Below are 24,111 nucleotides of genomic sequence, written 5' to 3'. Positions count from 1 at the left end.
TTGCTTTAGGCCCTCAGGAATGTTCGCGCTCATCGATGCAAGTGTGACATCATGACAGCGGGGTAGCTTCGGACGAGCTCCAGCAGATCTACATCAGAAGTGCTTTGACAAATACTACATCATAGTATAACGCGTGTAATTGCTCGTGCTACCTCAATTCCACGCTCCTCACTCTCAAAGAAAACTTCTCGAACCGTTGTTGGGAAGCTCACACAATCGCCAATTGCAAACTCAAGCTCACCAGCAGCTGCCCCTACAGCACACCACATAACGACACGCACGGCACATATGTCGAGCGAAAGCACGCAATCGCAGGCCTGCTGCAACACGCCCGCTGTTACTGGCGGTGACTACAATGAAAAGGGTGAATGGATTCAGACTGACGGATTGAAGACATGTACGTTCACTACGAGACGTTTTCGACTTTTGCTCTAAAGCTCCAGGACAGATGCCACTGGCTCCAAGGATGCAAAGACTGGAATCCTGATCGTCTATGACATCTTTGGCTTCTTCCCACAGACACTGCAGGGCGCCGATATCCTCGCCTACACAGACAAGGAACAGCAGTACCAGGTTTTCATGCCCGATTTCTTCGAGGGCAAGCCAGCCGACATTTCCTGGTATCCTCCGGACAACAAGGAGAAGGAGAAGAAGCTCGGCGAGTTCTTCCAGACACAAGCTGCCCCACCAAAAACACTGCCTCGCATCCCTAAAATTGTTGATGAGCTGAGTAAGAGCAAGGGTATCGAGAAGTGGGCCATTATTGGCTTCTGCTGGGGTGGAAAGGTACCACCAGGATGCTTGTTCGGTGCATCGACTTGTAGCTAACGCGGGTCCAGATTGTCAACCTCTCCTCACAGGAGAACACCAAGTTCAAGGCCGCAGCAGCCTGTCACCCAGCCATGGTTGCTAAAGACGACGCGCCTGGCATCACCATCCCCTACATTATGCTGCCATCTGGCGATGTGAGTTCTCTGCGTTCTCAGAGGGAGGAGTTTGCTGACCATGTTTGCAGGAACCAAAGGATGACGTGAAGGCATGGCAGGAGGGTGTCAAGGTACCTAATGTTGTTGAATGGTTCCCCGACCAGGTACACGGATGGATGGCTGCGCGTGGAGACCTCTCGCAGGAGAAGGTCAAGAAGGAGTACGAGCGTGGGTACAAGCTGGTCCTGGACTTCTTCCACAAGCATCTGTGAGTTATCAGCTTGGAGACCACACAGGCGGATGCTGAGAACATCTCAGGGGTCCTGGCTCGAAGCTGTAGACGGCTAGAAGTGTAGTAGATATAATCCTTTCCAGCGCAGTCAACAATGTTAAATCCACCCAACGACGAAAGCACGAAAGCGGCTTACGCCAAGTCACGTGAACAGGCGTTTCCACATTTCTTTTTCTTGCTGGGCTTTGAATGTAGCGCAGGTGCCTATTGTTTCGAAGACGAGCTTGATATTTAAAGTAAACTAACCGATTGCACGAGGAATAGACGATCATGGTCGTAGAACTGGTCAGTCGGTATCAATCTACGTGCCAGCCGGCGAGAAACGGATAAGCTCAACACTGTTGGCCGACTAGTGTCGCCGTATGTGTCGATCCGACAGTAGACCTGGAGTCTTGACGGCGCACACGTGTGATTGCACAAGAGCTGTATGTGATGGCAAAGTCTGGGCTTGTATCGCAATCTCGATGCCCCCCACTTCTCCGTGATGGCTTGCGCATGGATGCGCTGTCTCCAGCTCCATACATCATCTCCACACCCCCAGGCAGATTTGGCCTCCGCGTCAAAGCTCGTCGCGGTGGAGCACCGGCACCGCTACTGCGTTGGGCCAGAGCGTCATGAGTATTTTCGCTACAAGCGCGCTCAACAATCCAGCAAAACTCGCTGGTAGCAGCGCAAAGCTCGCGCAGAGGCGCGCAAGACATGTGCGACAGAAGCCATGCGAGGCGTGAGTCGTGAGAGTCCGATTGAGGCTCTTGCTGGGCCTGGCCCTCTGCATGGGAAGTGAGCGCTTGCCCTGCTGGAGCATGGTCGATAAGGACGTCCCGCTGGCACGGGCCTATGACGACGCAGGAACTCCGTTCGTGAGTTCTTGCATGCGATTGCTTTACGGCAGGAAGCACGTCGGCACCGCCTCCAAAACCTCTTGCAGCGTGTTGTTGACTTGCCTTCTACTCTCTCTCTCTCTCTCTACACCCCCCTCTCTCTCTTCCTCCCTCCTCGATTTCGAGCCTCGACGACGCTCTCCCTGCTCGACTTGCAGCATTTGGCTAGCATCTGCCTATTGTTCCTGTTCCCCATCTTTTTCCCTTGCACAGCCGCTTGCATAATTCCTTGTCCAATTGCCTGCATATCCACATCGATACCGCCCACCGCGCCGAGTCGCAGCCCTCGCCCATTCACCGTTGACGCGATAGCCTTTGCATTCCACCGAAGCATACCATCATCATGGTGCTCATTGAGAACCAGGAGTATCTCTGCGAAGAGGAGAAGCGCCTCAAGGAGGACCGCGAGCGCTCTGCTTACTGGAAGCGATGGGGACCCTATGTAGCTGAAAGGCAGTGGGCGACAGGTCAGTCTCGACTACAATGCTCTACCCGATACCTTGCTAACGCAGTCCAGTCCGCGAAGATTACTCGTAAGCTCCCCGCATGCTGCTGGTGCCTTGCAATGCTAACATCTTACTACAGCCACGATGGAGATGCATGGAGCCGTGAGTATCCCTGTCCTCGCTCCCAATGGCTGTCACTGATTGGCTTCAGACTTCACCCATGACATGGCACGCTCGCGCGCCTTCCGCTGGGGTGAGGACGGTATTGCTGGTGTTTCTGATACGCACGGCTTGCAGAATATCACTTTTGCTTTCTGGAACGGAGAGGAGTATGTTGGTGTCTACCACGGCTACTATCGAGTATACTGATTTCGACAGCGACTTCCTGAAGGAGCGTCTCTTCGGTCTCTCGAACCCTCAGGGTAACCACGGCGAATCGCTCAAGGAGGCTCACTTCCACCTCGACAACACACCAACTGTACGCCACGCGCCTCGCTTGAGTTGCACCGTTAACAATGTTACAGCATTCGTACATGAAATTCCTATACAAACTACCCCAGCGCAAATTCCCATATGAAGACCTGATAAAAGAGAACGCGAAGCGCAACAGGCTGGAGAAGGAGTACAACATCACCGACACTGGCATCTTTGATGACGATCGATACTTCGACATCTTCATCGAGACCGCCAAGGAGGCAGACAACCCAGATGAGCTCCTTTTCCGAGTCACGGCATACAACCGCGGCCCAGATGCTGCACCCCTACACATCATACCTCACGTCTTCTTCAGGAATACCTGGGCCTGGGGACGCGAGGACGCGAAGTTGAAGCCATCGATCCGCAAAGTTGGCCCGACCACAGCTCAAACGAGCCACCACAAACTCGGAGACCGCTTCTTCCAGCTCTCGCCTTCTCCTGGTGTTGGATCGAGCGGCGACGATGTACAGCCCGAGCTGCTCTTCACAGACAACGACACCAACTACAAGAAGCTGTGGAAGGTCGAAAACAAGACCAAATACGTCAAGGATGGCATTCACGAGCGTATCGTGAACGAGAAGATTGACTCTGTCAATCCTGATCACGTCGGTACCAAGTGCGGAGCCTGGTATGCTTTCGACGAAGACGAGGGCGTTCCTCCTGGCGAGTGCGCTGTTGTGCGTTTTAGGCTGTCATTGAGAAGCGATGGCTTCCTTGACGAAGAGCTGTTCGACGACATCATGGAGCAGCGTCGTGCCGAAGCGGACGAGTTCTACTACCGCATCAGCCCTCTACCCATGGCCGATGATTTGCGCAACATCCAGCGCCAGGCTTTCTCGGGTATGATGTGGTGCAAGCAGTACTACCACTTTGTGTGGGATCAGTGGGCGAACGGCGACCCGGGCATGCCTCCTCCACCTCCGGACCGAAAAGCGATTCGAAACAAGGAGTGGAAACATATGTATTTGGACGACATCTTGTCCATGCCCGACTCTTGGGAATACCCCTTCTTCGCTGCTTGGGACAGCGCTTTCCATTGCATTCCCCTTGGAATGATCGACCCTGACTTTGCCAAGAAGCAATTGGATCTCTTCACTCGCGAATGGTCTATGCATCCCAACGGTCAGTTGCCAGCGTACGAATGGAACTTCGGCGACGTCAATCCTCCGGTCCACGCTTGGGCTCTTTTCCGAGTTTTCAAGATTGAGCGCAAGATGTACGGCCGCGAAGACTTTGATTGCCTCGAGCGCGTGTTCCAAAAGCTGTTGTTGAACTTCACATGGTGGGTCAATCGCAAGGATGCTGACGGCAAGAATATCTTCGAAGGCGGTTTCCTTGGCCTTGACAACATCGGTATCTTCAACCGATCGGATCCTCTGCCCACTGGCGGTGTTTTGGAGCAAGCCGACAGTACTGGTTGGATGGGATTCTACTGCTTGAACATGCTGAACATCTGTCTGGAGCTTGCGAAGCGTCGTCGCATCTACGAAGACATGGCATCCAAGTTTTTCGAGCACTTCATCATGATCAGCGACGCCATGCAGTACCGCAGTGGTGGCGAGGCTAAGCCACTGTGGAACGAAGAAGACGGATTCTACTATGACGCTATCTCATGGGGCGGTCCATGGAGCCAGCAGATGCCCGTCCGTTCCTTGGTTGGTCTGATCCCTCTTTACGCTACATTGACTCTGGAACCGGAAGTCATCAACAGGCTGCCCAACTTCAAGAAGCGAGTCGAATGGTTCATCAACAATCGCCCAGAAACCGCTCAGCGCAACATTGCATCAATGAAGAAGCGCGGCCAAGGCGATCGTATGCTGTTGTCTCTTGTCAGCGAGGACCGTCTCAAGCGCATCATGCAACGCATGCTGGACGAGGATGAGTTCTTTGCTGATCACGGTATCCGATCGCTGTCAAAGTACCACAAGGATCACCCGTACTCCATGGATGTTAACGGTCAACGCTATCAAGTCAGCTACCTCCCTGGTGACTCGGACAGCGGCCTTTTCGGTGGCAACAGCAACTGGCGTGGCCCAATCTGGCTGGCAGTCAATTTCTTGCTCATTGAGTCCTGTCAACGATTCCACTTGTACTACGGCAACAACTTGAAGGTTGAATGTCCTGTGGGCTCTGGCGACTTTATGCATCTTGGTCACGTTGCTGAAGAGATCCAGCATCGTCTTCAGCATTTGTTTGCACGTGGCGATGACGGTAGAAGGGCCATCAACGACGGCAACCAGATGCTGGACTACGATCCGAACTGGAAGGATTATATGTGGTTCCACGAGTTCTTCGATGGTGACTCTGGACGTGGCTTAGGAGCGACTCATCAATGCGGCTGGACCGGCTTGATTGCAAAGATGATCCATGACACTGGGTAAGTTTCCTTTCCCCTTGACGGATGTATTGGGGCTAACATTGCATAGTATGACTTGCCGACTTCCGCAAACACCACGCACACCAACTGCTGCCGCTGCTCATTATTTCGACGATGTTCTTAGCAGTGGGCCCCGGCCGAAGAAGCCCTCTAACCTGCGCCGATCATCGACAACGCGCAGTATTGGGTTCCGTAGCGATTACGAGACTAGCATCAACGGCGATGATGAGGACCCGACTAGCCCAGCCAGGCGGAAGAACTCGGTTGGCTACCTTGATGAGGACGCTATCCAGGCCAAGAAGGAAATTGAAGAGAGGTTCAACCACTACGTCAGTGGCCAATTGGAGCGTGTCAAGACTGGCAGACAAGATTACGAACCAGATGAATTTGAGACGTCAGTGGATGGCGCAAATGAGCGACCGAGAGGTAGACCTGGATCTGGACCCAATGCAAAGTCCAATGGCCACAAGGAGCGTCAGGATTACTTTGAGCAGGACGAGTACTTCAGCAAATGATGGAACTGCAATGTAGACATTGCAACGTTTGATGAGCGGCAAAAGCTGTAGTCGACAGCACCTCATATATCCCTAGGCCCTAGAGTAGATTTCAGCAATTCATTGGTTTCTCATTCAATTGTTATCTCTTCATGCAGTGCAACAACACGAAGTGCAAAGGTGATGTTTTGAATACAAGCGAGCTCCACGTGCTTGCGTCATTGGCCCGTGTCCGGGCAGTCGGGCAGTCGCGATGGCGATCAGATTAGGGTCCAAACACCAAAACAGTCCCCACACAGTCCAGACCAACGTCAGTCAGATACACGACACCGCGCCCTTTCCTCCGCCCCCTCTTTTGCACACGATCACTTCTGAAATACGCGCTCATCACGCACTCTCGAAGCCTCTACCGATCGCAAACTGTATGTGTCTGCATTCTTGCTGTTCTACCCCTCATTGTCCCCTAGCTAACCACTGGAATGCGATGACAGACAGCACAAGACGCCGTTGACCTATATACCTGAATATTCAGAGCACGAGCGCAATGTCAAACTTCATAACTACAATGTTCGTCTCATCCCCGTCCAATATTCAGTTCCCCGCGAAACCCAAGCCCATCTCCCCCATATCTACATTCGTCCAGAGCCAGAGCTGCATGAACCTCCGGATGAACCTGCTCGATTACCAAGAACGAGGTATAGCTGGAGGGATATCGATACAGAATCTAGCATCGTGCGACGAGAAAGGCATGCCCATGGCCCTTGCGAAACTAAGGGAAACGTACAAGAGCCCGCTGCAGAGGTTGGGAGAGGCGTTGAAGCTGCCACAGTCTGGCAATGCGCTTACAAGGGCGTTGGCTGAAGATGGGGCTCCTGCTGCGAGAGGTCGACGGCCACTTAAACACCCTGTCACACAGACGGACCGGCAGGATAGCCCTATGCGTCAGCCTGCCAACTACTCGTACAGCCTTGTCCCTGGTGGTAGCAATGCGACAACATCGACCGAACCGACAAGCAATACAGCTCTGGACTCTGGGCAGCGATACTTCGCTCCGAAGGATCGCAGCAATATGAAACCTACATCAAGACCACCCGTGGACCCGCCGCGCAATCATGGCCATTTTGCGAGCCCAAGCTTACTCTCTTCTCTTTTTAGTAACCCGCGCACTCGTGCACCGTTCAAGCCACAGAAGTCAAATCGAGGCACAAGCAGCTGGCAACTGAAACAATATGCAGAGGCCACACTCGGCAGTGGCAGTCTGAGGAAGGCTGTGAAGCTGCCCGAGGGCGAAGACAAGGACGAATGGCTGGCAGTCAATAGTAGGATTCACAATCACAGTCAATGGAGGCTCCACTGACGATTGTGGCAGTCGTCGATTTCTACAACCAGATCAACTTGCTCTACGGGTCCATCACCGAGTTCTGCTCGCCACAGAGCTGTCCTGAGATGAAGGCGACAGACGAGTAGGTCATTGCACAACCTGGTTGCATTTGATTTGACAAGATCTAGGTTCGAATACCTCTGGCAAGACAGTGAGAACTACAAGCGACCTACGAAGATGCCGGCCCCTGAATACATTGAACATCTCATGGCATGGGTGCAGTCCAACGTCGACAACGAGCAGATGTTCCCGAGCCGTATCGGTGTGCCTTTCCCAAAGACTTTCCCATCCCTCATCCGCAACATGTTCAAGCGCCTGTACCGCGTCTATGCGCATATCTACTGCCACCACTATCCCGTCATCATTGAGCTGGGTCTTGAGCCTCATCTGAACACCAGCTTCAAGCATTATGTGCTGTTCATCGATGAGCACGGGCTGGCGAACGGCAGCAAGGATTTCTGGGGGCCGCTGGGTGACCTTGTAGAGAGCATGTTGAGGAGTGATTAGATGCTTGCATCGAGGCAAAGTGTCATACGCATATGTTTTAATGGGGTGTTAACACAATGGTCTTCAATTTCGTGGGCTGCAGTCAGCAGCCACAACATAGGGCAGGACTACGGCGTTGAGGGAATTGAACCATGCATGTACCGGGGGATATCCAAAGCACTTCTTTACGATGTACGGGCGTTCAGGCAGACGTACACAAAATTCCACATCGGTTGCCATTTTCCCTAGGTTTCCACGCAGGATGTGGATGCCTTGCATGGGCGGCGTGCAGCCAAACTCAAGGAGTATCCAAGATAGGTACATCGTTCGATTCTTATGCATGAACTCGCCGATGGGAGGCCTGTGTAACGGTTCAGATTTACCACACGAATAAGCGGCTGTTACACTGCGTTTACTCCTCTCCAATGTCAGGCGGACAAGGAGTGGCAGATCTGCAAGCACGCTGTGCTGTGTATCTATTCATCTTTCCAATCGCCGTCTGTTTCATCCGTAGCTTGGGTGTGCGGGCAACACGTTACATCAGCTTTTCGGTGGAGATGGCTAGTGCCAAGTGTTGCTTCCGTCGTTGGGCGGCGAGGTACGTAGTCGGCGACGCATGGTATACAAGCATGTACAACCGAGGCCTCCGAGGTTACGAGAACAGATAGTCTTTGAAGACTTACAACGGCTAGATAAGTAGACTTTTCAAAGGATGGGCAATCATGAGCTTGTTACATCGAATGGTTGAGTTGGCACACGTGGCTGTGTGTTGGTGTTGATGCCCGTTCGGCGTTCAGACGAAGCCTGACCAGCAATTACGTCCAGAGCCTCAGACAATGTCCGGAGCCACCTCCACTTGCTCGCCATCGCCAACTGTTATTGCCGGCACGTAGCGCAGTTGCTACAAAATCTGATCATGCTCGCCAGGCGCTCGGCGTCTCTACACAGTCGGCGAGGTAGACGAACACAACCACGCGATTTTCACACGTGAAACGCACCGCACAACGGCGACAGCACTGCGCTAGTCGTCAGCCTTGCGCATCTCGCCTACGATCCTCTTTCACCATAGGGCCCAGCGTCGGCGAGGTCCCACTGGTAGACGCCACCACGCGCGAACCACGTTCAGGGTGCAGACTAGTCTACATGGGGATGATACTGGATGCCACTAAACCGTCGCACACTTGCGGCGGGTTGATGTGACCCGGACAAGATTGCACCTCAACGTCCAGCTCGCCGAATTGGGGACCAAGGGATTACTATGATTGGCGAGGATGAGTGCCTCTGGATCACCCGGCGACGAGTGTAAGAGATGGCTGCCTGTCCTCAGTGGTGTGATAACAACGGTGAGTACGCCAGGTGAAAAGCTGTTGTTGTTTGTCAAGTCTGGTACGCTACCTAGCCTTGTACTATCTCCTTGTCCGATTGCCCTGTCTTTTTGTCTTCGTGTTCCAACTCAAGCCGGTTTGCATGTCAACGGGAGGTGTAAAAGCGGGAGAGTGAGTCCGGATGTTCACGCCTGTCGAAACGACTCTGGGTGCGGTGCTGCTGCACCAAGCTACCAGCAACCTCCTATATCAGAATGGCAACATCCTGGGTCTTTCTGGCTTTCTGAGACGGCTCTTAACTGCGCCAACAGCGGAAGTACTGGCCTTTTTCGCTGGCATGGCAGCTAGCTATCCACCGCTACACATGCTGGCTCCTGAATTGGTTACGAAGTATCCTAGCATGCCAATGACAGTGCAGGCTGTGGTATTCACAGCGAGTGCCGCGGCTCTGATAGGATGGGGGACCAAGGTACGTGGCGTAGTCATGAAAAAGTTAAGTATCAGAGACTGACCCTGTCTAGGCATCGAACGGCTGCACATCTGGGCATATGCTCTGTGGTCTCTCGAGGCTCAGTGGGCGTTCCGCTATCGCCGTTGCAACGTTCTTCACTACAGCCTTGATCACACATCACCTCGTACACCCGAGTCTCTACACCGACGCATGTTCCGGCGACATACCTTGCTACACGCCTATCTTGCCCTCGCTAAGAACGGCCGTAGCACTTGTGTTTCTTTCGACCATTACAACGATAGCTGCTCGAACGATTCCAGCCCTCCTTGCTCGAGCAACGTCCTCTTACGAAACCAACGCAAAAGTCCCCTCGAACAACCAAGCTCCGGCACGCTTAGCGACACAATTCTTCACTGGTCTGCTCTTCGCTCTTGGCCTACACATCTCCGGCATGGCACACCCGGCCAAAGTCACATCCTTTCTCTCCTTCCCCGTCTGGCACGCATGGGATCCATCTCTCGCACTCGTGATACTATTCGGCGTGGTCCCCAACCTCCTCACGATTCAGCGCAAGGGCTTCAACGCGCCGCCGGCTTTCGCAAACTTGTTCGCGCTTCCAACAAAGACATTCAGGGACGTTGATGTCAGGTTTGTGGCTGGTGCGGTAGCTTTTGGGATGGGCTGGGGCCTTACAGGTACGTGTCCTGGGCCGGCGGTGTTGAGAGCGTTCGCGCAGCCGCTTTGGGGGGCGCTGTGGGTCGGTGGCTTTTGGGTTGGGGGACGCTTGGGTGAGGCGCGAGTCGGGTGCGACGTGTTCTTGCTTTCATGATACCCAGCACGTTATTAGTTTACTGACTCTCAAATCTATGGGACTGCTAAATGTTATTATTTCGAGCTCAGAATGGCGTCTTGATGGTTGTGAGTCTTGCATGTGTCACTTGCGTGGGAACGAACGAACCAATGAGGTCTAGCGATACCGGCTAGTGTTCACCCCAGGACCTCACCCTCGCACCTTCACCACCAGCCGTCATCTGCACCTGCTTTGTAGACAATATGAAGTATTCCTCAAATAAGACACTTCTCAAAGAGGTGCTTGCCTTGGTGGAAAAAGGCTGCCACACGCTTATTTAGAGATGGCTAAGACAATCCCGGTCCGTGGGCGTGGTTGCCTGCGTGCACAGACAACTTGACGAGGTATCATGACCATGGTCGTTGCTTTCCCAAAAGCCATGTCTCGCGCAGTCCCTTCCATCGTGTCTCCAGCTCATACTACAGTGGTTTCTCATCTTCAATTTGCGCGAGCCGCACCTATTGCAGACCACTATCTTCTGGGTTCGCTTTGCTCATTGAACCACGGGTTGATAGTCGTACCGCAACCACTCTCTGTTACCGCGAATATCGACAAACTGTTTGGACTTTATTCGCTCGCATTACACGCCTCTTCTGAACCGCCTGGAGCACGGCAGTTTCTGGTTCGCGAAAACCCTCTCGGTAACGACCTTTGGAGTCCCACCACGAACCGGTCTACAAGTGAAGCAGGAGCGCGGAGGTGCTAGTGGGTCGATTTTTCGCCTTGCAATAAATGTTAAAGGTTCAAACCCTAGCCTTCACTGCCAGCTTGCATTATATATATCCCAACCGCCGACCAGGGCGTGCCCGCGAACGGATGTCACAGTACACTACTGCCTAAAACCACCATTACTTCCAATGCCAGCATGGCGAAGGCATGCATTATCTGTGGCAGTGGCGAGGCGAGCGGCGAGAAACTCGTCCCAGCCCCGTGTCAGCATCACTGGGTTTGCATAGACGATGTGGGTAGCTTCTTCCAGCGCGCTACCGAGAACGAGAGCCTATATCCACCCAAGTGCTGCGGCCAAATCTTCCTACTCGACATGTATGATACTTTTGTACCTTTCGACGTGCAGTGGGCCTATCAGTTGAAGGTGCAGGGAGAGTACTCTGTAATGGCGAAGTACGTACCAGTGTCGGAATTGTCTTTTCAAGCTAACATGCATAGATATCGTGTCTACTGCGCCAGCCCGACTTGCTCAAAGTTCCTTAGTCCCTCCGTACATGTGAAAGATGCGTCTGCCAGCATCACCTACGCTGTATGTCAGGAACATGCTTGCGGCAAGCTGACGTGCACGTCGTGCAAGAAGTTGTTAGATAGCGTTGAGGGTCACGCTTGCGAGCAGGACGAAGACTATAAGAAGTTCAAGCAAACAGCTACAGAGAAAGGTTTCCAGGAGTGCCCCACCTGTGCCTCTACCGTTGAGCTGGCAGAAGCGTGCAACCACATCACGTACGTTGGCGACCGACTATATGGCTACATTTACTAATCTCGATAGGTGCGCATGTGGAGCCGATTTCTGCTACATCTGCGGCAAACCGTGGCAAGACGTACACGGCTGTCCACATTACGGCCCCGCAATCTACGACGAAGAGGGCTACAATCAAGACGGCTATCACCGCATCACAGGTCTTAATCGCGAAGGCCGCACACGTCGTGAGCAGCGTCGGATCAACCAAGCTGAGGGCAATGATAGCGATGGGGAAGACGATGGAGAAGAACAGGAAGATGCTCAATTGAACCACACCGAGTGGGAGATCTTGCAGCACGTTGACCCCAATGTTCGCGCGACATTTGTAGCGCTTCCTCACGGAGATCGCGAGATGTTTCTGGTCAACCTCCAGATCCAATTGTTCGAGGAACGTGGCATCACGTTTGCAAATCCGGAAGCTGACGGCGAAGAAGATGACGGCGATGGAGAGGAAAATGACGATCGCGATGACGACCCCGATGAAGAAGGCAATGATACTGTGCAGATCGAGAACATCGAACAAGAGGCAGATCTAGCTGCTCAAGACGAAGATCCGGTCGAAGTCCAGACTGGAGCAGATGTCGATTTCGAGACTGCTAGTATTGCCCTGGCCGAGGCGACGCAGAATTTGGAGGACTCGACAAGAGGGCAATCCCCCGAAGATCCCGCAGAGAATGAAGTGGCTGTCAGTCAGTACACTTCGGACATCAGCGAAGAAAACGGCGCAAGCGAAGACGAAGGGGAAGCCGGAGTCAGAACTGCGAATCTTGCAGGATTGAGCGTTGTGCTCCAAAGAATGCTGGTTGACTTCGCCCGTGAAGCCGTTCCACTTGAAATCGTCCGTGAGGCTCTCGAAGTGCTTGACGCCGATCTTCCTGGTAACGCACAACTCGCCAGCTTTCGGTGGCTACTCTCGCGTGTCAACCAATCCTTGAATCGGCACAACCCAGAGCAAGATCAGAACCATGGCTCTTCTTCAGCGGCCATTCAGGACGAGGATGAGCCAACGACTTCAATGGACATAGAGCCGGCGACTGAGGGTGGCGAAGAGGAGCGCCCGGGCTGGAAAGGGCCACCGGGAGGATGGCCAGATAACGAAGAGTTGTAGAGAAGGCACTTCCCCTCGCTTAAGGTCTACGTCTGTTCGGAAGGGAACGCACCATTTCATGTCAGAAAGGGAATGTCCGAGATACACATAAGCACGTAGAAAACCAGGACCTTTTACACCAATGGGCTGTCTTCAAATAAATAGAAACGCAATAATTGATGGACGCCGCAGAAGATTCGAACAGTGCTGCGAGTCGTTCCGTTCATGTCCAATCGACCAGAGGACCGCGTGACGTCATGAGCACTTAACGCGACCTCGACCCTACAGCTTCGATGATGATTAATGAACAAGTGCAAGAGTGGGGAGTACGCTCAACCATCAAAATGGCGTTCTTCAACACATTCCCTCCAGCAATCAGCTAACCAAAATACCATCCACCATGTCCTACAGCAGAATCGGTGTCGTCACGGGCGCAAACAAAGTAGCACCCCCCCCCTCCTGCCGCGGTCCCCTCTAACACTCCCAGGGCGTTGGCCTCGCCATAGTGCGGCAGCTCGCGCTCCAGTACCCCAACTCGGCGCTCAACAACGGCCCGTTCCTCATCTACCTGACGGCACGCGACAAGGGCCGAGGCGAAGCCGCACTCGCGCAGCTACAGCAAGACGCGCAGCTGAAGCAGGCCAAAGCGCTGAAAGCCGACGGCGGCCTCGCAGAGATCAAGTACCACCACTTGGACATCACAGACGGCTCCAGCATTGAGAGTCTGGCCAAGCACTTGAAGGAGGCGCACGCCGAGGGTGTCGACTTTGTGATCAACAATGCGGGCATCGCACTGAATGGGTTTGGTACGTATTCCCCTCCCCCGCGAACGAACCGGCAGGAGACGCGACGGCGGAGAACGCTGACAAGAGGGGCTGTGCAGACCCGCGGATTGTGCAAGAGACGCTACATACAAACTACTACAACACGCTGCTAGCGTGCCACGCCCTCCTCCGCGTCCTAAAACCCACTGGTCGCATCGTGAACGTTGCGTCCTCCTCCGGCGCGCTGTCCAAGTACTCAGAGTCTGTGCGCACCCGCTTCCTCGAGTCCAAGACCGAGGACGACGTGACATCCATCATGCAGGATTTCGCCTCTGCTGTTGAGCAGGGCAGGGAGAAGGACGCCGGGTTCCCCAGCGCCGCGTATGCGACCTCCAAGGCTGGATGCATTGGCGGGACCAAGGCGTTGGCGCGGAAGGAGAAGGAGAGTGGGTCGAAGCGGCTGGTTAATGCGTGTTGTCCCGGCTATGTCAATACGGATATGACAAAGGGGAATGGAACGAAGACGCCAGACGAGGGCGCGCAGACGTCCGTGTTGCTCGCGATCCACGATATTGGTGGCAAGACGGGCGAGTTCTGGAGGGATGGGAAGGTTGTTGAATGGTAGCGGATTTATGAAATGTTGGGAAAGAGAAGTCTGGCATTGATGGTACAGTGTGAGCGGAAATGCTCCTTTGTGGCAGTGACAACCATAGTCTTCATCAAACTGCAAGATATTGTGACTCGGCGATTGCGACTTTCTCTTCCTCCACCGATATCATCTCCATTCGGTAGTATGAAGAGAGTAGTGATAGGTAGAGCGTCAGGTCGTTCACGAGGCGACAAACGCTCTCAGGCAATCAACCAGGAGCATCGTTGTCACACCTCGTAGTTCAACGATTATCTTTCTGCTTCCCATTCGAATTGTTCGTACCAAAGACGAAATGGTATTCCAGCAGCTCGCTGGCCAATCGTCTACTACGCTTGCTGTCCTGGGAGCGTGATGGTAAGCTCATGAACCTTTCAGATGTTCTCAAACTCAAAAGGGCGGGACCAATATAGATGGAGGTCCTCTACTGTCAAAGCAGGAAACTGTGCTCGTAGAAATTGGTACATATGGGAGGCAAAGACGTTATAGAAGCCTTTTCTTCATGTTTTCGACGGGAGCTGGAACGCTTGGGTCGCCAGGGTGTGCTCCTCCTGAAGATTACGTAGCCAGTCCAGTGCTGATTCGGGTTGTGTTCCAGCGTCCAGCTCGGCCTTTTCGCGTCCTCAGGCTTGGAGTTGGTGCATCCAGAATGTACCTTCCTGGAACCCGCCATAAAGAAGTGTCCATAAGCGTACTAAAATGGGCACTTCCACGCACCGACATCACCGTCAAGTGGTGTAGCACTCGGTGGGGGCTGATTGACGTCCGTCCAGTCGTGGCCAGGGAAATCCGTAACGTGATGATGGGATGGTATGATGTCACCGCTTGACAGAGTGCCATAATGTAGAGTTTGTCCTACGACATGTTCGCCAAACAGCACGGCTCTTGAACGGGTGTCGGGCCGTGGGTACGCTTCTTCCGGTGTGGTAGCAAGACTGTAGTGTGGCGGCACGAGAGTGGTATGAACAGATTCGTCTTTTTTCTCTTCGTCTTCTCCGTCACTGTCCAGCAATCAGCCACTTCTCGCCACTCACCAGCCGACACTCATACTTCCATAGCATCTGCCCACTACTCACCAGCAAAACCTTCTTCTTCCCGTCCAGACCCAAGCAGACCTGCCGCTTGCTGCCAGACCCTCTCTCGTGCACAAGATCTCTTTCCAACTAACCGACACGCGCTCTTTCTTCAAGAAGCTCCTGTTCCATCTCACTGTTACTTGCTTGCAACATCTCCTTTTCCTGCTCCAGCGCATGCAGATCTGCAATTGATATTTCGCTCGTGCTCCTCTCGCCCAAGAGCTTTGTCTCGATGCGGTGCAGACGGTGCGAGTGCATGCCGGTTGGATAGCGGGTGCCATTGTGTGCTGGTTGTTGCGTGTGTCGCAGGGAGGAAGAGAACAAGAGGGAATTGGGGTGGAGAGAAGGATTTGTTGGGAGTGGGGCCTAGACCAGAGAACTCAGGGTGAAGACAAGTTGAGGCAGGAGCTCGATTGTGCACAATAGACGAGGGCCATTCCGTCTTTGCTGTGGTTTGTTTTGACATTTTGGCGTCATGTCAATGCATCTAGTATTTGCTCTGGAGGCTATGCAAGTGAAGTGACATCTCGCTCTATCGCTCAATGTGTGGAATCTACAAATCAGAAATGTACCGTGATGAAGTGGACACACGACTACGCTCATCGCATCTCTTGCTGGCCATCTGTGCCCTCGACCTCCTCGCCCTTGACCCAGACGCTCTTCATCGCCTGGCCCAGAATCTGCATACCCTCATTGATCTCCGCCTCGGTGATGGTCAGAGGAGGCACGAACCTCAATGTGTTGGTGCCGCAGGTGATGATGAGCAGGCCCCGCTCACGAGCAGCAGTGACGATTTCCGTGGGGTCAGCGTCGAGCTGGAGACCCAGAATCAGGCCCTTACCGCGAACCTCCTTGATTTGGGTTGGGTATTGCTGGCGCAGAGCATTGAAGTGCTTGCGGAACGCCTGCTCCTTTGCTGGGATAGCGTCCAGGATCTCCGGCGATGAAAGGCGAGACAGGATGTACGAGGCTACGCGGCTACCGAGTGGATTGCCACCGAACGTTGTGCCGTGGTCGCCGGTCTTGATGTGGTCGCAGACGAAGTCGTTGACGATGGTAGCACCGATGGGGAAGCCATTGCCGAGAGCTTTCGCCGTGGTGACGATGTCTGGGTGGGCCTCCTTGGGAAACATGGCGTGTGCCCAGAAAGTGCCTGTACGGCCGAGACCACACTGGATCTCGTCGTAGATCAGGACCGCGCCGACCTCTGTGCAGCGCTTGCGAAGGGCGAGGAGGAACTCGGGTGTTGCGACGTTGACACCGCCCTCTCCTTGAATGGGCTCGATAATAACTCCACATGTCGACTCTGTGACCAGACTGTTGATGCCTTCGATGTCGTTGTACGTTCCATACTTGAACCCCGGCACCATTGGGGAGAAGGGTGTCTGGTACTTGGGGTTTGGTGTGGCGCTCAAACTTCCCATGGTCCTGCCGTGGAAGGAGTTGTGGAACGAGAGGAATTCATGCTTGCTTCCATCTGGCTGCAGAGACCTTCCGGTCTTGCGCGCAAACTTGATAGCAGCCTCGTTGGCCTCGGATCCGCTGTTGCAGATGAACGTCTTGGTTGCGCTGGCGAAGCCGCCGGTCGCGTGCGTGAGCTGAATGAGCTGCTTCGAGAGCAGACCGGTGTGAGGGTTGTGGTAGAGGTTTGATGTATGCATGAGCTGCTTTGCCTGTGAACCTGTGAGTGAGCGCCTCCATGTTCGAGAAATGATGCGCATACCTGCTGAGCAATAACCTCTGCGACACCAGCATCGCAATGCCCCAGAGCATTGACTGCAATACCAGCTGTGAAGTCTAGGTACTTCCTGTTCTCAACGTCCCACATGTAGCACCCCTCGCCCTTCTCGAACATTGGTGGTGGGCGGACATAAGTCGGGACCATGTATGGTAGCTGCTGGCCGACGAGGCCGGCGGTTTTGGAGCCCGCTGGAGGGTCTGGAGTCGCCAATGTCGCATCACGCTGTGTAAAGTCAGCAATTGACTCGGTTGGAGTATTACTTGAGGGGACATACAGCTATCGAGTCCTTCACATCTTGTGGGAGACTTGAGCCCTGCACCGCCGCCGCGGCCGACGAAGCAAACCGAGTCGACACGCAGTTGACGCGGGGCGCTCGCAGCGAGGCGCCAGCTCGCCTAGAAGCAATTCGGAATGCCATTATGTGTTCTGGGTATCGTACAAAAACAACAGAATGCAAGGGAAAAAACGTCAATGAGGCATTTGCAGTCATCGGCGCGGGATGCACTAGGAGTCTGAAATTCCTTATCGATATCAAGCGGTTGGGCCGAAGCCGGAGAATAAGTCGTATGCACAAAGACTGCAGTCTCGACTACGATTCTCGCTGCCAACGATACACTCTCCTCATGATTGTTGATAAATATATTTTAGATTGGTATGCGGATTGTACAGACCTTATCAGTCGCGAGATGAGCACTGTGACGAGCGATTGCTGTGAAGGCCCCCCAGGCACACAGTAAGGGTTTTTTGAATCAACAATATATTTAAAAAATCATTTTGTCATTTCATCAAAACATCAGCTTCCTTGGTGTAGTCGGTTATCACGTCGGTCTCATATCTCGTCGAGTATGACTGTTCTTAGAACAGAAATCCGAAGGCCGCCAGTTCGAATCTGGCAGGGAGCATATTTTTTGCACTTGCAATAGTCAGTTAGGCGAAACCACAACATTGATGGTAGAGCATTCTTGTTTTTCTTATAGACCGCGCTGCACTACAGTAGCGTTCAAGAATCTTTTGCAGTTCAAGAATCTATTGTAGTTCAAAAATCTATTGCAGTAAAAATGGGTTGGGTTGTCACTTCAGGTTGCTGTATGTTTTATGATTGTCTATGATCTTCAGTGCAATAGTTCAACGACTGTTGTAGTGACGTCTGATCAATGCTTCTTCGCATCCTTCTCTCGCTGCTTCTCGGAAATCAGACGGTCCAGCCGCCAGAAGCTCGTGATGCCCTCCACGAAGCTACTAGCCACCCACAACCACCAGGGGGCATCGGCGGGACTCAGTCCATGCCTCCTCACCTTGTTCGCCATGAGCGTAGTCTCGTAGACATGGATGGCTAGCATGATAGGCAGCACGATGCACCGAACCTGTAGCACGAACCTCGCAAACGGCGGAGCCATGAACAAGAGGTTGTCGTACAGCAGACTGCCTGGTCTGAAATTGGCTGCTCTCGGCAGCAGGAGATAGACCAGCAGGCATTGGGTAAAGTTGACAAGATGGCCCAAGTGGACGTACGGGGGGATGTAGCGAGATACGGTGATGTCGCTGCGATCTAAGATTTGGAGAGCGTCCTTGTCCATCTGGACGACTCGCTCTCGTGCTTCACGCAGCGAGTGCATGGGCGGGTCAAAGGCGATGGTGCTGGTTTGGCCTCCGCAGCGGAAGGACATGGAGGTGAGGGTGATGTCTGTCATCTGGGCGGAGTGGCTTTGCCTGGGGCTTTTCGAGGCGTAGGCTTCGACATAGCGGCGGATCTGATGTTGTCATCAGCAAGTGCTGGTTTGTATCGGCGGTACACAGTATGACGCACCGAATCATGATGGTCTGCGTTCATGTGCTTGACGATTCGCTCCCTGGCTACTGCCTCATACGCTGGTACTGGAGTCACCATTCTGCGGGTGGATCGAGGTTCCGGTGCCGATGCGTTTCTAGTGCGACGTCCGAGCGATTCGTTCGTTGTTGTGCTCCATTCCCGCGAGGTGAGGTGCTGGCGTCGAATGCAGATGTCATGTACCCGCTCGGCGCGACGGCGGAAGAACCCCGCGATCCAATCCACGCGTGACTTGTCGCGAAAACTTGCATGTCTACGCTCGTCGCTCTACGCACTGCACTCGCTCCATCCCAGTCCAACGGCCATTAGCCCAACGCTGTTTTCAATGAGGACGGACTTGCATCGCACAGCGTTGTTTCGTCGTCAGCCAATCTGCGCGGATCTGCGCACGTCTGTTTGCGGTGAAGAGGTTGCATGTGCACAGGAGCTACGGAGGCTCTACCAGGCTTCAACAGCGAGCTACAGCGATCGCAGTCGATTACGTGGTAGATGCCTCGAAGGCTCGAACACCAGGACGCAGGTTTCGCCTAGGCGCCTCCCAAAGAGGATGGATGGCGTCAAGCGCGGGTGCAGAGGCGGCGCTCGATTGAGACATGCTGAGCTCCGAACGAGCTCACCGCACGCGAAACCCGCCAATGGAAGTCGGCGGGCAAGTCCACGCAAAAGGACGTGCAGGCAAGCCAGAAAGTGGGCAGGCCGACGAACCGTTTGGGGCTCGGACGGGCGCTCTCGATCGATGCGTGCAGGGATAGTGGCAGGTTTTGGCCCTTTGGGCATGGCTCACACGTCGTGGCGGGGAGCAGCTGTCGGTTCCACCGTTGCGTCAGACTGCATGATGGGCATGGCTCGTGTGCGAGCAGGGGTGTCAAGGTACCTCTGCAGCTCCAAACCTGTTCCCATCCCGCTGCTGGTTCCTCTTAACAAATTGGCTCCGTCGTCTTGGGTTCTGCCATTTCCAGCCTTTCGAACTTGCTTGCAAACACCCAGCCTTTTGCGCCTACGAAACACATCCACCCACCAGTCCGTCCCAGTCCATTTGAACAACAACGCTCCACACCATGGCGGACACTGTCGAAGAGAAGAAGCAGTCGGTCGAGGGCGAGGGCCAGGCTGACGCCAATGCCTCTGCAGGCGGAAGCGGCAAGGCCGAATCATCGAGTAAGAAAGAAAAGAAGACCCCGAAGAAGCTGGGCGGCAAGAAGGCCCAGCAGCAGCCCACTCCCGAACCCACCCCCGCCCCGGAAAGCGATGCTGAAGGCGAAGACGCAGAGGCTGAGCAAGAGGACGCAGGCAAGAAACAAGAATCCAACGGCAACGCCGATGCCGACGAATCAGAACCCGAAGCTCAGCCTCAAAAGTCAAAGTCGCAATCGAGGCGTCGCCAGTCTCGAGGCCGTGGACGACGAGGCGGAGATTCAGAGGACACGGATGCGCGATCCGACGTCTCCCAGTCAGGAGGCCGCCGCAACCGCCAGCGCCAGAAGAAGGGCGGCAAGGGAGGAGGTCCTCTCGACGACATCACCGAGAACGTGCCCGGAGGCGAGCTTGTCGGCGGTGCTGGCGACATGGTCCAGGACACGGCGGGCAAGGCCGTTGGCCAGGTTGGCGACACCGCCGGCAAGGCTCTGGGAGGACTGACGGGCGGAGGCGGAGGCGGCGAGGAAGAGGGCGGCGACAGCAAGGGCGAGCAGCTGCGTTTGCGACTGGAGCTCAACCTCGACATTGAGATTCAACTGAAGGCCAAGATTCACGGTGATCTGACGCTGGGTCTGCTGTAAGTTGCGAATGACGACACCAAGTGCTTGCGCTAACATTTCCCCAGCAACTAAGCTATCTCGCCCGCAACGCAACGAATACTGCATGACTGTTATTGACCTCCTTTTCACGACGTTGGGAGCATTGGGTCTTGGAGCTTTCCAGGACGGCGTTTGGCCTGGGGACTTTTCACGTAGTGTAATTCTATCCAACTACCACCCATGAATCCCTAGATACCATGTGCTCGTGCTGATTCCATCAGACGAGAGCAGCCTGACTTGACCAAAGTGAAGAACTTGAAGAGTGCTAAATGATGTGTGTTATAGCTGCAAGTTGGTAAGACTAGTGAAGAACTTGAAGAGTGCCAAATGATTGGTGTTACAGCTGCAAGTTGGTAAGACTAGTGAAGAACTTGAAGAGTGCCAAATGATTTGTATTACAGCTGAAGTTGGTCAGACTAGAGAAAAACTTCAAAAGTGCGAAAATCCAAGTGCGAAAATCCAAGTGCGAAAATCCAAGTGCTGGATCGGAGCCCCCACTTCGCAGCAATGCAACCCTGGGCAGTCCCGCCCTACCCACTTTCCACCCCATGCGTCGTCAGCCGGGAAGACGTGCAGCGAAGAGCCCTGCTGCCCCAGGGCCATCTCCGCCTCTTAGCCCACACGCCCGCCACGCAACGGCAGAAACGGCAGAAACGGCAGAAACGGCCAGCACACCAGGCCCAATCCCGCTGTGACGTCAGCTTTTCGGCGGATCCTGCATTCGGCTGCCACGACAGGGGTACCCAATCGGGGTGGGGCGTGGATTGCACATCCCAGCAGGCATCAATCTTGATTTCGACTCTTCGAGTGACGGCTGCTCTTGCCTCTAGCTCCGCCCAGCCCAGAACTCCCCTCCTCTGTACGCAGTCCTCTCCGTTTATTTTGCTGTGACCACTTCCAAGTTGCTTTGACCTCGACCAAAGCCTCATCAACGCAAGTATAGGTGCCGCTTCTGCACCCCGGGTACCGCCTACCGTTTCAACCCCAGAAAAAAGGCCCGCCGTAACTACAACCACAAACATGGCGAACAACAACCAGAATGACGCGTCCGATTCGGAGCCGCATGAGCGCACCACCATGCAGCAGGAGAAGGCCATATTGAAGAAGAAGCAAGACAAGCGCGAAGCCGGCCTCCAATCGGCACGCTCAAGATCATCCTCGCGCCGCGCCCGCCGCCAGCGCATCCAGAAAGGCATGGAAGACGGGAAATACATGAAGACGACTTCTCTTGAAGCCCTCGAAGAGGCTGACGCCAACAATGAACTCAACCAAATGGGCATGTTCGAGCGCATCGGACCAGACAGCACCTCCATGGACGGTCCCGTGACCCACGCCCGAGCTATGCGCGGCGAGATCCCAATGCGCGGCACCGACCCCAACCAACCGTACCGTATGGAGCCCGAGAAGAAAAAGGGCTCACTAGAAGACCAGGATGGTTTGAAACTCACACTAGAAGCGAACCTCGAGATAGAGATTGAGCTCAAGGCCTCGATCCGCGGCGACCTGACCCTTTCGTTATAGTAAGTCTCTTTCCCCATCACCTCCCACTTCACCCTGCACTCGATGTATTTGCGTCCTTACCTTGTCTGCAGCGGCGACATGCTGCCTGAGATATCGCTGCCCAGTCTACCCAAGCTTCCCAAACTGCCCCAGCTACCCAAAGTATCCAACATCGCGAAGCTTGTCCCCAACACCCCGAAGCTTTCAAACGTCCTCTATTCGTTTCCTAATTCGGGTCTTAACAGTGAATAGTGCATGATTGGCCCTTTCCGTACACATGGCACCCATACCAGTACCACGAAGCTCATGACCCACACCACAACTGGTAGCGATCCCACCCCTCAACGCGGATCACGAACCCCCTTCATTCGAGGAGAAACTCCCAATTTTACCGTCCTGAGAAGACTAACAGCACTGTTCTGAGCGTTTGGAGTTTAACCCTGCCGATATTTTATTACACGGCAGTTTTGGGTTGTGTTTGTTTGGCTAGGCAAAGAAGAAATGATCATGTCACAATAACTGTGTTCTTTGTCTGTGTCTCATGTCCTGCTTCTCACCTCGTGCTCTCTCCCGCGCTCACGGAGTGTGATGCTGACTCCGCAATCTGTATCCACGACCAGCGGAACAGCGCGCGCCCTTGTTCAACGTGGAACCTTCAGAACCCTCAACGCCAGTAACGTTGCTCTTCCCTATTGAAGTCGTAATGTCTTCAAAAAAAAAACCCCCCTGTTCTGAGCACTCCTCCCCACACAGCATCCCCTGTTGGAGCCTGACACGTGGTAAATGACGAGACTGGAGCGCGAACGCCTTATCCCCAGCTCATGATTCCCACACTACCACCGAGCGGGACGAAAGCCCTACTAGATTCGCCACAACAAAGTACGGTATTCAGCGCCACCCCCCCAGCACCCTGGCAAAAGCATCCATCTCGATAACAGCGCTCCACACCCGTCGCGCATCGAAGCCTGGCCTTGCTGTGCGTTGCTGTGTACCGACTTCATCGTCTGCATGCCTTGTTTCTGCGCTCGGCGCACATGTACTCGGGTGCCGTCAGACCGTCATCCACAGCGCGATCAAGCGGAATACTACACACAGCGAGGACAGGGATCAAGGCGCTCCATCACAGCGTCGTTGGACCCGGGACTGTGTCCTGGAGGCGAAGCACCTCCAACCTCGGCGCAGATCGCTGCGTTTGGACCCTGCGCCCTGCGCCGACCTTGTGGGGATGTGCGCAGGCGCACCGTGTCTGTCGTCTTGTGGGCCTGGCGCTGCGGGTTTGGCGCGGTGTCATATGGTTTGGCTTGCTTGCGTTGAGCGCTGCGACGTGAGTTAAGCAGTGCATGTGTGGTGGTGGGAACATTGGCCAATACTACCTCTTCGGAGTGGTGGCGCTGAGGAGGAAACTCTGCAGGGTCGTAGAGAGAGAGAAAAAGAGAGAGAGAGGGCTTTGTTGCTGTGTACACTGGGTGCTACTCGGAGGGTTGAGTTTTGAGTGGAGAGAGGGGACGATGGAGGTGTGGTGGTCAAAGTTGAACATGATCTTCACATTATCGGTTGCAAAGCTCTCTGAGAGCAGGTGATGTCTAGCAGAGGTCGGAGGAGATGTTGCTTGATAGGCAGTGGTGCTGGTAATTGTGGCTACCGAGATACCCTGCCACGTTCTCGTATACTGCAGTCTGGATTGAATGTCTACCGCCGTGCTTTTCCATCTAACATGGATAGTGAGCTGCATCGTTAGGTTCCGCCAAACCTCCGTTTCTCAATATTTCCGGCCTGTTGTCACGGAGTATACTCAGGTATTGGTGACCCAGTTGAA

General features: G+C 54.1%; 10 protein-coding genes and 1 non-coding gene across 15 annotated transcripts, besides 2 other annotated features; 9 read left to right on the top strand and 2 right to left on the bottom strand.

Moving 5' to 3' along the window:
• Window positions 1–288: 288 nt before the first annotated feature.
• Window positions 289–1,266, top strand: EKO05_0006544 (uncharacterized protein; the record flags this gene model as incomplete). 2 transcript variants are annotated; one of them, XM_038940288.1, is made up of 5 exons in its annotated part: window positions 289–397; window positions 449–786; window positions 840–965; window positions 1,016–1,194; window positions 1,245–1,266. In XM_038940288.1, 5 exons carry the CDS (start codon window positions 289–291, stop codon window positions 1,264–1,266), a joined length of 774 nt encoding a protein of 257 aa, XP_038798038.1. The 2 variants fall into 2 exon arrangements, with proteins under 2 accessions (XP_038798038.1, XP_059492803.1); XM_059636820.1 differs by having other exon boundaries at window positions 1,016–1,266.
• Window positions 1,267–2,442: 1,176 nt separating this feature from the next.
• Window positions 2,443–5,914, top strand: EKO05_0006543 (uncharacterized protein; the record flags this gene model as incomplete). Its single annotated transcript, XM_038940598.1, has 7 exons — window positions 2,443–2,566; window positions 2,617–2,632; window positions 2,685–2,707; window positions 2,757–2,874; window positions 2,924–3,023; window positions 3,070–5,399; window positions 5,449–5,914. The coding sequence occupies 7 exons, from the start codon at window positions 2,443–2,445 to the stop codon at window positions 5,912–5,914; spliced, it is 3,177 nt and encodes a 1,058-aa protein (XP_038798037.1).
• A 523-nt stretch (window positions 5,915–6,437) lies between these two features.
• On the top strand, window positions 6,438–7,781 carry EKO05_0006542 (Mitotic exit network component; the record flags this gene model as incomplete). 2 transcript variants are annotated; one of them, XM_059636819.1, is made up of 4 exons in its annotated part: window positions 6,438–6,460; window positions 7,049–7,212; window positions 7,263–7,356; window positions 7,403–7,781. In XM_059636819.1, 4 exons carry the CDS (start codon window positions 6,438–6,440, stop codon window positions 7,779–7,781), a joined length of 660 nt encoding a protein of 219 aa, XP_059492802.1. The 2 variants fall into 2 exon arrangements, with proteins under 2 accessions (XP_059492802.1, XP_038798036.2); XM_038940639.1 differs by having other exon boundaries at window positions 6,438–7,212.
• A 1,485-nt stretch (window positions 7,782–9,266) lies between these two features.
• EKO05_0006541 (uncharacterized protein) lies at window positions 9,267–10,365 on the top strand (the record flags this gene model as incomplete). Its single annotated transcript, XM_059636818.1, has 2 exons — window positions 9,267–9,554; window positions 9,607–10,365. The coding sequence occupies 2 exons, from the start codon at window positions 9,267–9,269 to the stop codon at window positions 10,363–10,365; spliced, it is 1,047 nt and encodes a 348-aa protein (XP_059492801.1).
• Window positions 10,366–11,251: 886 nt separating this feature from the next.
• On the top strand, window positions 11,252–12,965 carry EKO05_0006540 (uncharacterized protein; the record flags this gene model as incomplete). Its single annotated transcript, XM_038940264.2, has 3 exons — window positions 11,252–11,508; window positions 11,554–11,838; window positions 11,885–12,965. 3 exons carry the CDS (start codon window positions 11,252–11,254, stop codon window positions 12,963–12,965), a joined length of 1,623 nt encoding a protein of 540 aa, XP_038798035.2.
• Window positions 12,568–12,622: a tandem repeat.
• A 379-nt stretch (window positions 12,966–13,344) lies between the features above and the next one.
• EKO05_0006539 (Alcohol dehydrogenase) lies at window positions 13,345–14,333 on the top strand (the record flags this gene model as incomplete). The annotated part of the gene is made up of 3 exons (XM_038940473.1): window positions 13,345–13,386; window positions 13,432–13,750; window positions 13,828–14,333. The coding sequence occupies 3 exons, from the start codon at window positions 13,345–13,347 to the stop codon at window positions 14,331–14,333; spliced, it is 867 nt and encodes a 288-aa protein (XP_038798034.1).
• A 1,696-nt stretch (window positions 14,334–16,029) lies between these two features.
• Window positions 16,030–17,589, bottom strand: EKO05_0006538 (Acetylornithine transaminase; the record flags this gene model as incomplete). Its single annotated transcript, XM_038940253.1, has 3 exons — window positions 16,030–17,103; window positions 17,154–17,393; window positions 17,446–17,589. The coding sequence occupies 3 exons, from the start codon at window positions 17,587–17,589 to the stop codon at window positions 16,030–16,032; spliced, it is 1,458 nt and encodes a 485-aa protein (XP_038798033.1).
• Window positions 17,590–17,967: 378 nt separating this feature from the next.
• EKO05_10t4 lies at window positions 17,968–18,073 on the top strand. Its single transcript has one exon. It is a non-coding gene; the product is annotated as a tRNA-Met (tRNA).
• A 249-nt stretch (window positions 18,074–18,322) lies between these two features.
• Window positions 18,323–19,059, bottom strand: EKO05_0006537 (uncharacterized protein; the record flags this gene model as incomplete). Its single annotated transcript, XM_038940299.1, has 2 exons — window positions 18,323–18,922; window positions 18,979–19,059. 2 exons carry the CDS (start codon window positions 19,057–19,059, stop codon window positions 18,323–18,325), a joined length of 681 nt encoding a protein of 226 aa, XP_038798032.1.
• A 998-nt stretch (window positions 19,060–20,057) lies between these two features.
• EKO05_0006536 (uncharacterized protein) lies at window positions 20,058–20,828 on the top strand (the record flags this gene model as incomplete). 2 transcript variants are annotated; one of them, XM_059636817.1, is made up of 3 exons in its annotated part: window positions 20,058–20,157; window positions 20,290–20,773; window positions 20,822–20,828. In XM_059636817.1, the coding sequence occupies 3 exons, from the start codon at window positions 20,058–20,060 to the stop codon at window positions 20,826–20,828; spliced, it is 591 nt and encodes a 196-aa protein (XP_059492800.1). The 2 variants fall into 2 exon arrangements, with proteins under 2 accessions (XP_059492800.1, XP_038798031.2); XM_038946145.2 differs by having other exon boundaries at window positions 20,058–20,773.
• Window positions 20,829–21,815: 987 nt separating this feature from the next.
• EKO05_0006535 (uncharacterized protein) lies at window positions 21,816–22,554 on the top strand (the record flags this gene model as incomplete). 2 transcript variants are annotated; one of them, XM_059636816.1, is made up of 2 exons in its annotated part: window positions 21,816–22,315; window positions 22,548–22,554. In XM_059636816.1, 2 exons carry the CDS (start codon window positions 21,816–21,818, stop codon window positions 22,552–22,554), a joined length of 507 nt encoding a protein of 168 aa, XP_059492799.1. The 2 variants fall into 2 exon arrangements, with proteins under 2 accessions (XP_059492799.1, XP_038798030.1); XM_038940432.2 differs by having other exon boundaries at window positions 22,388–22,554.
• A 1,158-nt stretch (window positions 22,555–23,712) lies between these two features.
• Window positions 23,713–23,738: a tandem repeat.
• Between the last annotated feature and the right edge of the window lie 373 nt (window positions 23,739–24,111).

Source organism: Ascochyta rabiei, chromosome 10 (assembly GCF_004011695.2).
Source record: "Ascochyta rabiei chromosome 10, complete sequence".
Classification (NCBI taxonomy): Eukaryota; Fungi; Ascomycota; class Dothideomycetes; order Pleosporales; family Didymellaceae; genus Ascochyta; species Ascochyta rabiei.
The sequence above is the reverse complement of the archived record's forward strand: the minus strand, read 5'-3'. Positions and strand labels throughout refer to the sequence as shown.